The 12,459-nt window shown below is 37.8% G+C and overlaps 1 protein-coding gene across 2 annotated transcripts in view; it reads left to right on the plus strand.

Moving 5' to 3' along the window:
* The window catches only part of STK32A (serine/threonine kinase 32A), a 110,857-nt gene that overhangs the window by 39,194 nt on the left and 59,204 nt on the right, over window positions 1-12,459 (plus strand). For both annotated transcript variants that reach the window (XM_008581587.1, XM_008581585.1), the window contains exon 5: window positions 12,030-12,203. In XM_008581587.1, the coding sequence (XP_008579809.1) occupies window positions 12,030-12,203 (174 nt within the window). The remainder of the gene's footprint in view (window positions 1-12,029; window positions 12,204-12,459) is intronic.

Consider the following 12,459-nt stretch of genomic DNA (forward strand, 5'->3'; position numbering starts at 1 on the left):
ATGAAGTTGTTACAACAAGCAAACGGAAAGGACATTCTTGGGGGGGAGGGGAGAGAGGGAGGAGGGAGGGAGGTGTCGGTGATGGGCCATAATAATCATATACAGTGTATATTGACAAAATAAAAATTTAACGAAAAAAAAAAATTTAAAGTGAATCCAATCATCACAGTTTTGTGTTTTCCTACTTAGACTGCACTTAAAAGATGCTAGTTTTTGTTGCTGTTTAGAGCATATAGGTGGGTTTAACCAGAATTTAAGTTTAATTGGATGAGGTATCCTCACTATGACCAAGTTTGGTGGATTGAAAAGTACAGCTGTAGAAAGTAGACTTAAGTAGTAGATTTTTCATCTCATTGAAGGGATACATGAACTATCACGTTTATTGCAGCTCTATGTACAATAGCTAAGACATGGAACCAACCTAAATGTCCATCAACAGAAGACTAGATAAGGAAAATGTGCTGTATATACATGATGGAATACCACTCAGCCATAAAAAAGAATGAAATTCTGTCATTCACAGCATCATGGATGAGCTTGGAGGAAATTATGTTAAACAAGTCAGGAACAGAAAGAGAAATACCACATGTCCTCACTCATAAAGGGGAGCAAATTTAAAAAAAATTTTAAATAAATAAGACATGAAAGAAACAACAACCACAATAATAAGATGAACTTTCAAAAGAAGAGATCAGAACTATGGTTACTAGAGGTGGGAAAGGAGAAGGGAGAAGGGGGGTTAGCAAGAAACTGGCTGATGAACACAAGAAATGATTATATTTTGTAATAATGAACATGCTAATTATCCTGATTTGATCATCACACACTGGACACAGGTGCTCATATTCAACTCTGTACCTCACAAATATGTATAATCAATTATGCTTTAATAAAAAAGGGCTTTGATAACAACAGAAAAGTAGATTTTGAGGGGAAACTTAAACCATACATATGTGAAGTCACTCTTTAAGATGGCTAACAGTTTTGATGGTTTACTATTTTTGAGGTGCTGTGCTAAAATATTAAATGCATAATCTCATATATCTTCAAATACTAGTTCCTATAGGGAAGAAGTTAGTATTCGTCTCGTTATAAAAATGAATAAGCTGATGATAACAGTTTCCATTCCTTGCCAAGCCACAAAACCAGAAAGTGATGGCAAATCTGGGTTCCAGCTCCCACCCCCAAATTCTCTAGGACCCTCAGTGTTAACTTATATTTTATTTCAATGTTACGTATATATGTATCATTACTTGTACAACTCTAAAACCACACACTCAAAATTAAATACAACTGCAAAATTAATTTTAAAAATGTTAAAGAACCATTAAACATGGTAAATGATAATGTTTTTGTGAAACAAAATCATCACTTACTCTTTAATGTGCTCCAGACTGAGGAAAATTATTATATTGTTTTCTTGCTTCCCTGGTACAATTTCAGCTGCTAGATATTAGAAATAGAGATAGATAGTAAAGGCCCTGAGTTGAGAGCAAAAGCAAGAATGATCAGAACATTTCTGAAAGTGCAGTTGGTCTAGTTTGGCTATAAGCACTAGTCAGGTGCAGGGAAGTTGGATGCGTTAAAAATGGAGAGACTGGGGCCGGCCTGGTGGTGCACTGCTATAGTGCACCGCTTGGGAAGCGCGGTGGCACTCCCGCCGAGGGTTCGGATCCCACATACAGACCGGTTCCCGCTCACTGGCTGAGCGAGGCGCAGGAGCAACGCCGAGGGTTGCGATCCCGCTGCTGGTCCCGGTCCGGTACGGGGGCGACACTGAGGGTTGTGATCTGTTGCCGGACACGGAAAAAGACAAAAAAGAAAAAAAAAAAAAAATGGAGAGACTGGAATGAGGGCTTGAAGGGCGAAGTAAGAATCTCTGTGTCTGGTAGTAATGCTGGGATGTCCTCCCCCTGCCTTGGAATTCTGAGCGTGGTGGAGCTTGGTCAATAAGGAAATAAATTTCCTTTCTGGCTGGAGAGGCAGAGGGGTGGACGAAATACTGTGCAAGATGGACTTTCTGTCCCTCTACTCTGGAGAAAGCCATCAAAATGTGTGACTCCGCTCATCCTGCAACTCTCCTATCCCCTTCAGTCTCTGCCCAGCTGCTCAGAATCACAAGTGGCCATTTCCAATCCCATCAATGACCCAAAGTCACCAACCTAGACTGTTCTCTCTGCAATTGGTCTATGATTGTCATGGAGCACAAAAGTACTAACTTCCATTTTTTTTTTTTTTTTCTTTTCTGGACCTCTGATGAACTCAGTGTGTGAGAGCCTGATTTAATTGTTTCTTCTTATCATCTGAACATGTGTCTTGGGTTTTCCTTTGATACGGGGAGCAAGAAGTTGTTATTCCCCTTTGCTTATTCTCTAAGGTAACCATCTCAAGAGATAATGTAGAAAATGATAATAGCCAAATTCCCCCCTGGAGAGACTTCATAAATAACATCTCCAGAGCTAGTACACATGAGCTGACAGGTCACAAAATATTAGTCAAAGGTCTGTCTAGAGAAAGGTCAGGGCTTCAGGAAAATCAACTACTGCTATATTAGAACATCAGGAAAATAATCTGCAACCTGTTACGTGATTTTTAAAAAAATCACCCACCATCTTTTTCATTGTGTAAATTGTAGGTATTTGTACACTTTATTTGAGGTTGTAGTTTATGGCTCAAATCACATATTACTTTCTGTGAGGTTTTTATGAGCCCTACAATCAAATCTAAGTCCTTCTATTAGTCTCTATCACTGTATTATGCACTTTTCTTTTGCAGCTCTCGCCACAGTTGATAACCACATATTTGTTTGCATAAATGTTTGTTTATCTTTTATAGGTGATTGACTTCAAAAAGAGGGAAATCACGAACTTTGGCTTAGTCCTTCATCCTCAGCACTTTGCACAAAGAGATAAATGTACAATAAATATTTGTAAAATGGCCATCAAATAAACAAGTGCTCATTAGGTACTGGGCTATATGAAGGGGTTTCTGACATATACAGAGATGAGCAAGGCACAAAATCCTCAAATTGTTCTGTCAAGTGAAGAATTCAGGGAAAAAAAAAAGTGTTATTGGTGATGATAGAGTATAATGCAGTGCAGACATCTGCAGCTAGGTCTCTGAAGTATTGTGTAATGGAGAAATGCCTGGGTGACATGGAAGTGTAGGGGGGACATGGAGGGGTAACATCTAATTTACATTTAGCTAGGAGAGGTCAGGAAGGACTAAAACAAAGGGAGATAAACTCATACCAACAGTCTTATGGCTTCTGAGACTTACGAAATATTTCTACTTGCTAAAAAAAAAAGTTTTAATGAACATTTATTATAAGTTATATGGTAGTTTCCTCAAATCCATTCTATCCATTGCCCCCAAAACTACATAAATTCTAAATTATCCATGTTTATGAATTTTAGATATGTGAACATTTAATCTGAATAAACACACAAGATATACAAGAGTGAGTGAGGTCATTTATCTGTTTTGATGACAGCATTTAAGGCACAGTTTTTCCTTTGAGAACTTTGTAAGGCTATTTATAAGACAGAGAAATAAGAATTTTATAAGTTTCAAAGCTTCTTGGTCTGCTAATGGAATGTAAAATGAAACTAATGAACCTAAGTGTGTATGTAGTTTGTGACACAACCCCACAAAATCAACTATTCTAAGTGACTTTCGAACAGTAACTTTACTGTATATCATTAGTGGAATATGTCCCAATGACAGCAAAGAACAACAAAAATATCTTAAAGTGTTTTCAGTAATGGTATTGTTGGGGGTAATGTTGTTGTTATTTTGAGAGTGTTGTGTGTGTATGATGGAGTAAAACACACAAGTGTTTATGTTGGTATTGAGAACCAGGATTTTCAGTGAGTGAGAAAAGAGTTACTGGTATGACTGATGAGGCTAAGTATTTCTGTAATCTTGAATATAAATGGAAAGTGTCATTATGAAACTTATAATGTATTTATCTTAGATTACATTTGCATATGCATATATACATTATACCTCTACCTACATATCTATAGCAGTGAACACTTCTATCACCCAGATTGTCTGGAACAGGAAATATACAAGATTAGCCAGCAATATGTTTTCATATCGTATAGTCGTAAAGCTATCAAAACCTACTAGGGTCATGTGAAAATAACACATGATCCAACTTGACTATGTTCCCACTGGCCAAAGGATGGACATTATAAACTGAACATCAATAAGGGTAATAGCACCAAACCCATGAGTTCATTGTGGCATTTTAAAAATAATATATTGATTGTTTTTGGAGGATTTTAGGAAACCAACAAATCATTTTGAAAAGGAATAAAGGCTTAAGCATTTGTTTTACCTTTCCTGTAAGAACCGTGCCTCAGAGTAACCAAATAATTGGTGAAAGCAAGTTTCTCTATATTAAAATAATCCAGCTAAAGCATGAAGGAGAAATTATAGAATTAAAATATTACAATTCCTAAAGAATTTTTGAATCTAGGCTGTGATGGTTCGTGGCTGATAACACCATGTAAAAATAGTCTTATTAATTATATACCTCCTGATCAAAGCACACACCACCATTTGTGAAATAATCTTGCCTCTCTGATTACAATTCCTAAAGAATTTTTGAATCTAGGCTGTGATGGTTCGTGGCTGATAACACCATGAAAAAATAGTCTTATTAATTATATACCTCCTGATCAAAGCACACACCACCATTTGTGAAATAATCTTGCCTCTCTGCCCCCCCCCCAAAATAATTTAATCTAAACCTGAGCAGGCCTCTAGAACTAACCACCAATTTTCACAAAATATAGAGTGTTTTGCAACATGTAGATCATGAATGCAAGCAGCAAACTTCAGACTGTGGCAATGTGACAGCAAAAGTGATTTGGTTTCTTCAACAGAAATTACAAAAAATAAAAGAAGAGTTGGATAGGGAAACTACAGAATAAAAAGATTGCCACGTAAACCATGGCAATATGTGGACCTAGTTCGAACCCATGTATAGGACCCAAACATTTTATAAAAGTTCTTTACTTAAAAAGAAACATTGTAAATCAGGGAAATGTGGACATTGACTGCATATCTGATGAGAACTACCAGTCTAGATAATTTACACACATTAGAAGCAGACTCATCTTTCCTGGTTCCTTGCCTGATGAGGCAATGTATATTAGATACATCAGAATAGGAGGAAATGTTTTTCTTATATTTGTTTGGCTTTTTAAATATAAAAACAGAAATAAACACCAAAATGACTATAATCCCACCATTTATATAACTGGTTATCTTATTTTCAGAAAAATTGTGTGCATATACCAGCATATGTGTATAATATGTATATTTTTCTTTTGTGGTTGTATGTGTAAATCTTTTTTTAGTACATCCTTTTAATGTACCCTAAGTATCTATATTGCATACTGCATTGTATAATGTATAAAGATTGTTTATAAGCAACATATAAACATTTTTATTTTCCTCCCTTTGTCTTCATAATATAGTATCTTGGAAATCTTTTCATATCAGAATATAGATCTGCCTCAATTTAAAAAAATATTGTGTAATCTGTAGCATGAATTTATCATAATTTATTTGCATTCTCTCCTATTAATGGGCATATTGTTTTTGATTTTATGTGATTTAATGAGCATCCTTATAAGTGTATCCTGGCATACTTTTTAAAAGTACATCCACAGTGAACAGTCCTTGTGATGAAATTACAAGGTCAAAAGGCACGTGCTCTTTAAAGAAATATTTCCAGATTGTCCTTAAAGGAGGTTTTGCCAAATTATCCAGAGTGTATGAATGCCTGTTTCTCCATATCCTCATCAAGTGTGGCTCTCATCAAGCTTTGATGGAAATATTCTCACTCTGATACACTGAGTAGAAGTCATGATATACTTGTTTAGATTGTAAATTGCCTCCCCCTAAATTTATAGCAGAGAGAATTTAGATTGTCGTCTCAACCTGATTCCAATGTTATCCAAGCCATTAATCTTTCTTTTACCTCAGATTGTTACATTGTGGTATTTCAGTTGGGAAAAAAAAACCCCAACAAAAATTAAATATAGTTTTATAGACTGTTGAAATCTGACATTTGTAAATCTTGGGTTTTCTGTGTTGTCATGGTGAATTAATTAGGTGAATAATACTAGGTTTTTAAAATGAATTTCACTCTAGGATACACCTTGGAAAATTATTATAGAGCTACAAAAAGAGAAATATGATGAGCCATTGCTCCAAAGAAAGTTTTTAAAATTTAAATTTGTACTTAGTTAATGGGACAGTGTACCCTAACCTCCTCCTTACCCATTCCTCGGGGATCTCTTCTCATAATGGCTAATGTTTTTCCTAAGCCGTGAAAAGCCTGCTGTGAGCACTCCCTGTTCAGAGTCTGAAAAACAGAGATTAACTGTTCTATCTTTTTAGTGTCTAGGGCAACAGTCTCTTGCTTTGTTAGATGAAAATATCATAACCGATCCTTGCCCAGGTAAAGTCATAATGAGGATTTGGCACAACTTTCTGCAAGAAGAAGAAGGTTCCCCTACTGGCAAGGTTTTCCAGCTTTTCAACTACAACCCATAGCATGAAATATATGAGGGTACTTCAGAAAGTTCATGGAAATATTTGTATTTTCTTGCAATTCTATTTTTCCACTAACTTTTTGAAGTATCCTCATATTTTTCATCACAACCCAATAGATGTCCTTACAGAGACACGCTATATTCACAAAAACAAAAGTTTCATAAACATTGTTTAGTCTTACATGTTAATTGCATTTATCCTCTGTTACTCAATCTATTTTGTTTCTTTTAAAAAGTGCTTTTTTCTTTTTTCTTTTTTTTTATTGGTTATGAATATTCATGTGATACAAAGCTGATTGCCACCCCTCATGCCCATGATGTGAGGGCCAGATTCATACTGGCAGCATATCCATTAACACAAATTGCATTTGTACCCCATGTCCTCCACCCAATTACCCCCAACTCCCTACCCCCCTACTCCATTTTGAAGCCCAAGGAATGTTCTCTGCCTCTGCAAGTCCAACGCACTACTGTGGTCTTTCTTTCCTTCATTCTTTCTCTCTTAGCTCCCGCGTATGCATGAGTACATGCGGTATTTATCCCTCTGTGCTTTGCTTATTTCACTTAACGTAAGTTTCTCCAGGCACATCCATGTTGTTGCAAATGGGAGAATTTCATTCTTTTTTATGGCAGAGTAGTATTCCATGGTGTGTGTGTGTGTGTGTGTGTGTGTGTGTGTGTATACACACACACACACACCACAGTTTCCTGATCCTATCATCCATCGATGGACATTTAGGTTGGGTCCATGTCCTGGCTATTGTAAACAGAGCTGCGATGAACATGGGAATGCAGGTATCCCTTCAACATGATGATTTCCATTCTTCTGGGTATATACCCAGAAGTGGGATTGCTGGATCATATGGAAGATCTATCTGTAGTTGTTCGAGAAACCTCCATACTGTCTTCCATAGTGGTTGTACTAATTTACAGCCCCACCAACAGTGTAGGAGTGTTCCTTTCTCTCCACACCCTCGCCAGCATTTGTTATTGACTGTCTTTTTTGATTATAGTCATTCTAATTGGGGTGAGATAATATCTCAATGTGGTTTTAATTTGCATTTCCCTGATGACTAGTGATGTTGAGCAGTTTTTCATGTACCTATTGGCCATTTGTATGTCTTCCTTTGAAAAATGTCTGTTCAGCTCCTTTGCCCATTTTTTAATTGGGTTATTTGTTTTTATACTGTATAATTGCTTGAGTTCCTTGTATATTATGGATATTAATCCCTTGTCAGATGCATAGCTAGCAAAAATTTTCTCCCACTCTGTAGGTTGTCGTTTCACTCTGTTGATTGTTGCCTTTGCTGTGCAGAAGCTTTTTAGTTTGATATAGTACTATTTGTTTATTTTTTCTTTTACTGCTTATGCTTTCAGGCTCCTGTCACAGCCAATCAAACTAATTTTACAGCCCCTTAATGGATTATGACTCATAATGGAAAAGCACTGCACTGGAGAATATTTTGGATCTCTTCCAACCCACAGTCACATTTCTCTTACGATGGTCTCCACAAGACCACTCCAAGCACACAAGTGACTCTTTTGACTTGTTTGGTAGCCATGCTAATTTCCAAAAATAGAACCTAGGGAATGTATATCAGACCCTCCCATAGCTTGTGTTTTAACCTTGCTTCTCTCCTTCCTTTCTTTAGATCATTTATCAATTTACTATTTCTTTCTATAACTATTTGTAGAATCTGTATTTCGGGGAGTGTACAGGTACAGAGGCACAAATGGTGAGTAAGAGCGGGTATGCATCCTGATGGCATACTGGGAATAAAAGAGTTCATCTAAAGCGTACAGGAAAATATTTTCAAATTATAAGTTCTATTGAATAAGAATATAACATTACATATAACAGGGGGGACTGATTTGACATGGAGTGTTAGGAGAGTCTTCTGGGAGAAGTGACACTTGAGCTGAGACGTGAAAATGGAATATAGCCAGGCAATGGACAGCACGGTGAGGGCAGGCACAGGTCACCCCCTGTCATAGGCATCTAAGGCCGAAGAGGGCATGAACTGCTAGTTGGGGAATGGAAGGAAAAAATATTCAAGATAAGGCTGAAAAAATAAAGAGGGCCAGACCAAATAGGTTCCTGTAGACCATGGGATAAGTTGAAGGGTTTTTTGAGGCTGGATAACATGATAAAGCTCTCATTTTAAAAATATAACTGCCGTATGGAGAATAGATTGGAGAAGTCCAATATTATATGTAGAGAGCTATGAATAGCCTATTGCCACAGTCTGGGTCACACATGATGGAGGAGGTTGGAATGGGGTGGTGGTCTTTTGTTAGTTGTCTTTTTTCTGACTGAACACACTTTGCAATGAATTTCATGTGCACTGGGACCAGACTTGTTAATTTAAGAGCTATGGGTTAAAAAATAAATAAGCCATGATATGGTGTACCAAAAAAAGAAAGTTACAGAAATGCAACTGTGAGTCTACGTAATAAATGATTGAGGTACAGGGAAGCTCTTACTCTTTTATTTTGAAAAATCAGATTATAATCTGAGTTTAAATACTTTAGATATCACCAAATTGTATTATGCCCACATGGGTATAGCTCTGGAAAATGAAATACTTATCGTTTCTCCCTCCGAGAGTTAAGAATCTGAGATGAAGGGCTTGGGAGCTGATGTGCTGAAGGAGAAAGATGAATTTGAATAGCCAAACCTGCCTGCATGATCAAATAAATTTATATTCATACTGGCTGAGGGAAGCATGTTGCCTCTTGCCTGGGCCTTTTCCTTCTTTGACTAATAATCTCCTACATGTTTGAACACTGTTGTTAACTAGCTATGACTGACACCCTTATCAATTTGTTCTGTAAAGAAAAGTAGCTCAACCCAAATCTTACTAAAAATGTTTGTTCATTTGGGCTGAATTTAATACAACCACTGTCCTCCCCCTTAGAGTTAAGTGGAGTAATGGGAGAAGGGTCCTCTGGTCTGTCACCAGGTTTCTGACCTACACCTGAGAGCTTAGCACAGTGACCAGCAGGGAGTGAATCAGATCTGCTCCATGTGCTAACCCAGGCTGAGTAGGCTGCTTCCATTGGCATTTAGTTATGTTTATAGTTAGCACTTTGTTCTCCCTTCTTTTAATACCCAGTCCTCACCCACCTCACCATCCCAAAAGGCCTTGCTCACATCCCACGAGCAATCAGTCATCTTTTCTGTTTTATTATATTAACTGAGAACAGCCTAAGGTGCAATGGGTTGTAGGTATGATGACATATTAATTATCCCAATACTGCTTACTAGAAGGCCTATAAAACACAATGAATGCAACTTGTATTGGTGCATTTGATAGGATTGTGGACCACATTGCCTAGATCTAGATACTTTTCCTGTTGCTCATTAAACCTATTGCAGCAGTGACCAGCCAGTCATTGCATTGAGATAAAGAATATCATTTCCTAAAAGATAGTACCAACTCAGACATTTACAAAGTGCTTCCTGTGTTTCTGTCTAAATTCCCCTAAAAGCTTCATTTCTGATATCTTCTATGTGAATCAGTCTTCAGTGGTAAATAAAATTTTTATTTATTAAACAAGTAAACATCGGGGACTGTTAGCCTTCATTAGAATGTTATTGCCTCGGATTAATGCTTCACTGAATTTCTCTTTTTTCTTTTGTTTGTAAATCCCCTCCTTCTCCTTTGGTCTAATGATAATTATAAGGAAGAAAATGTACTAAGTACAGTTCTCTCCTCATTGATAGTCTACATTTATTTCCCAAGCAAAGAATTTGTCTCTAGGAATTGGCATGTATCCTTGGGCACTGTTTGCAGGCACTTAATTCTTTAATTAAAATAAAACTTTAAAATGTGATCTCAGTGACATTATGTCTAAGGAAACATGGCAAAACAGTGTTATACAGGGATCTTTATCATGACCAGAAATCATGTCTGTGCTTTGAGGGGAAAAAATGACAGCAGTAAGGAATGCTTTACAGAAGACTCTTTTCGCACATAGCAGAGGCTAGTTCACCTCTGTGTCTCGTTTACTCTTCCAATCCCTCAGCCCCACGCTCCTTCACGGGTGAAGCCCACGTCTGATCACACGTACAGCTTAAAACCCTTCAATGACTCCCCAGTGCCTCCAGACTCAGGAACACGGTCCCGTCGCAGGATCTGGCCTCTGCCTTCTTCTCCAGACTTAAGCTTCCCCATCATACCTGTTGTTCAGCAAATCCAAACTATTTTCCTTTCCCCACTCACACTAGTTTCTTTCTCATGTCTGTGATTGCTCACATGCAGTTTTTCTCTGTCAAAATGTACTTTTGCACCCGGAGAACCTTTGGCTCTACCATTTATTAGGTGTCTGACCTTATGCATGTTACTTACCTGTCACTGCGCCATTATCTCCTCATTTGTAAATAGGAACCTGAGAGCAGCATTGTGGGGAGGGGCCGGGGTGACACCTGAAGAGTGTGTCAGAGCCTGCCTCCTGGAGGGCATTCAGGAGAAACATCAGGAGATGTTAGCTTCATTTTAGTTATTATTATCATCGTGCTTCAAAATTTAGCTCAGGTTTCCCTTTTGCTGAGAAGCGTTCCCTTCCCTTCCCTTCCCAAAGACTGAGTGAATGACTTCCTTGTATTGTGCACTCAGTTCTTTATTGTCCTTTTAATATCTTTTTCTTATCCTTAATGTGGCACATGATTTTTTGTGATGTTGCTGGGCAGTGAAGTTGTTAGTATGGAAAAATGGGCATGAGAATGATTCAAGGAAACCTCATAACTCATATTTTATGGACCTCCTGCAACAGTGTGGTTAGGATATGGTCACTAGCAATAAATGGATAAATGGGGTTTTCTTTATTTCCTGGGCTTTAAAACTATGTAAGCAAATAGTCAATGAGTGCTTATGTCAAGCATGACAGTAAATATACTTATCCTATTTATTCTTTGCTGTGATCAAATATGATAGATATTCTCATTATTCCCATTATACACATGAGGAAACTGAGGGTCTAAGGTCACAATGCTCGTGAAAGACCATTACAATAGTCCCCCCTTATCCATGGTTTCACTTTCCATGGTTTCAGTTACCCGAGATAACTGAAAGAAGATATTTTGAGAGAGAGAGAGGCCACATTCACATAACTTTTATTACACTATATTGTTTTAACTGTTCTATTTATTAATAGCTATTGTTGTTGCTATCTCTTATTCTGCCTAATTTATATGTTAAATTTTATCATAGGTATGTATGTATAGGAAAACACATAGTATATATATGGTTTGGTATTATCTGCAGTTTCAGGTATCCACTGGGGGTCTTGGAATGTATCCCCTGTGAGTAAGGGCAGACTTTTGTACTTCTAACACATGAGCTCTTAGTTGCTAAAGAATGCTCTGCTCTGATCTGTAAGCTCTCACTTGTTTCTGGGACTCTTTAGCATGTAAATATGTTTGACAAATTTTCTTTCCTAATGCTATTCCAGGTATTCCTTCCAAGATGAGGAAGACATGTTCATGGTTGTGGACCTCCTTCTGGGCGGGGACCTGCGCTATCACCTGCAGCAGAACGTCCGCTTCCAGGAAGACACAGTGAAGCTCTTCATCTGTGAGCTCGCCATGGCCCTGGAGTACCTGCAGAGTCAGCACATCATTCACAGGTCAGTCAAGTCCAAGGAGACACTGAAGAGGATTCACAACCTGCTGCATTCAACAAATCCTTGTTGAATGTGATATTTAATCCTCATTTAATTCTTGCAACAGTCCCCTGAGGTAGGTTAGTTGTCCCCATTTTGCAGATTAAAAAAATAAATATATAGGGCCGGCCCGGTGGCACACTTGGAGAGTGCACCACCTGGGAGTGCGGCAGCGCTCCCGCTGAGGGTTCGGATCCCATGTGGAGACCGGTTCCCGCTC

The sequence above is a fragment of the Galeopterus variegatus genome, unplaced genomic scaffold, assembly GCF_000696425.1.
Source record: "Galeopterus variegatus unplaced genomic scaffold, G_variegatus-3.0.2 Scaffold2401, whole genome shotgun sequence".
Taxonomy (NCBI): Eukaryota; Metazoa; Chordata; class Mammalia; order Dermoptera; family Cynocephalidae; genus Galeopterus; species Galeopterus variegatus.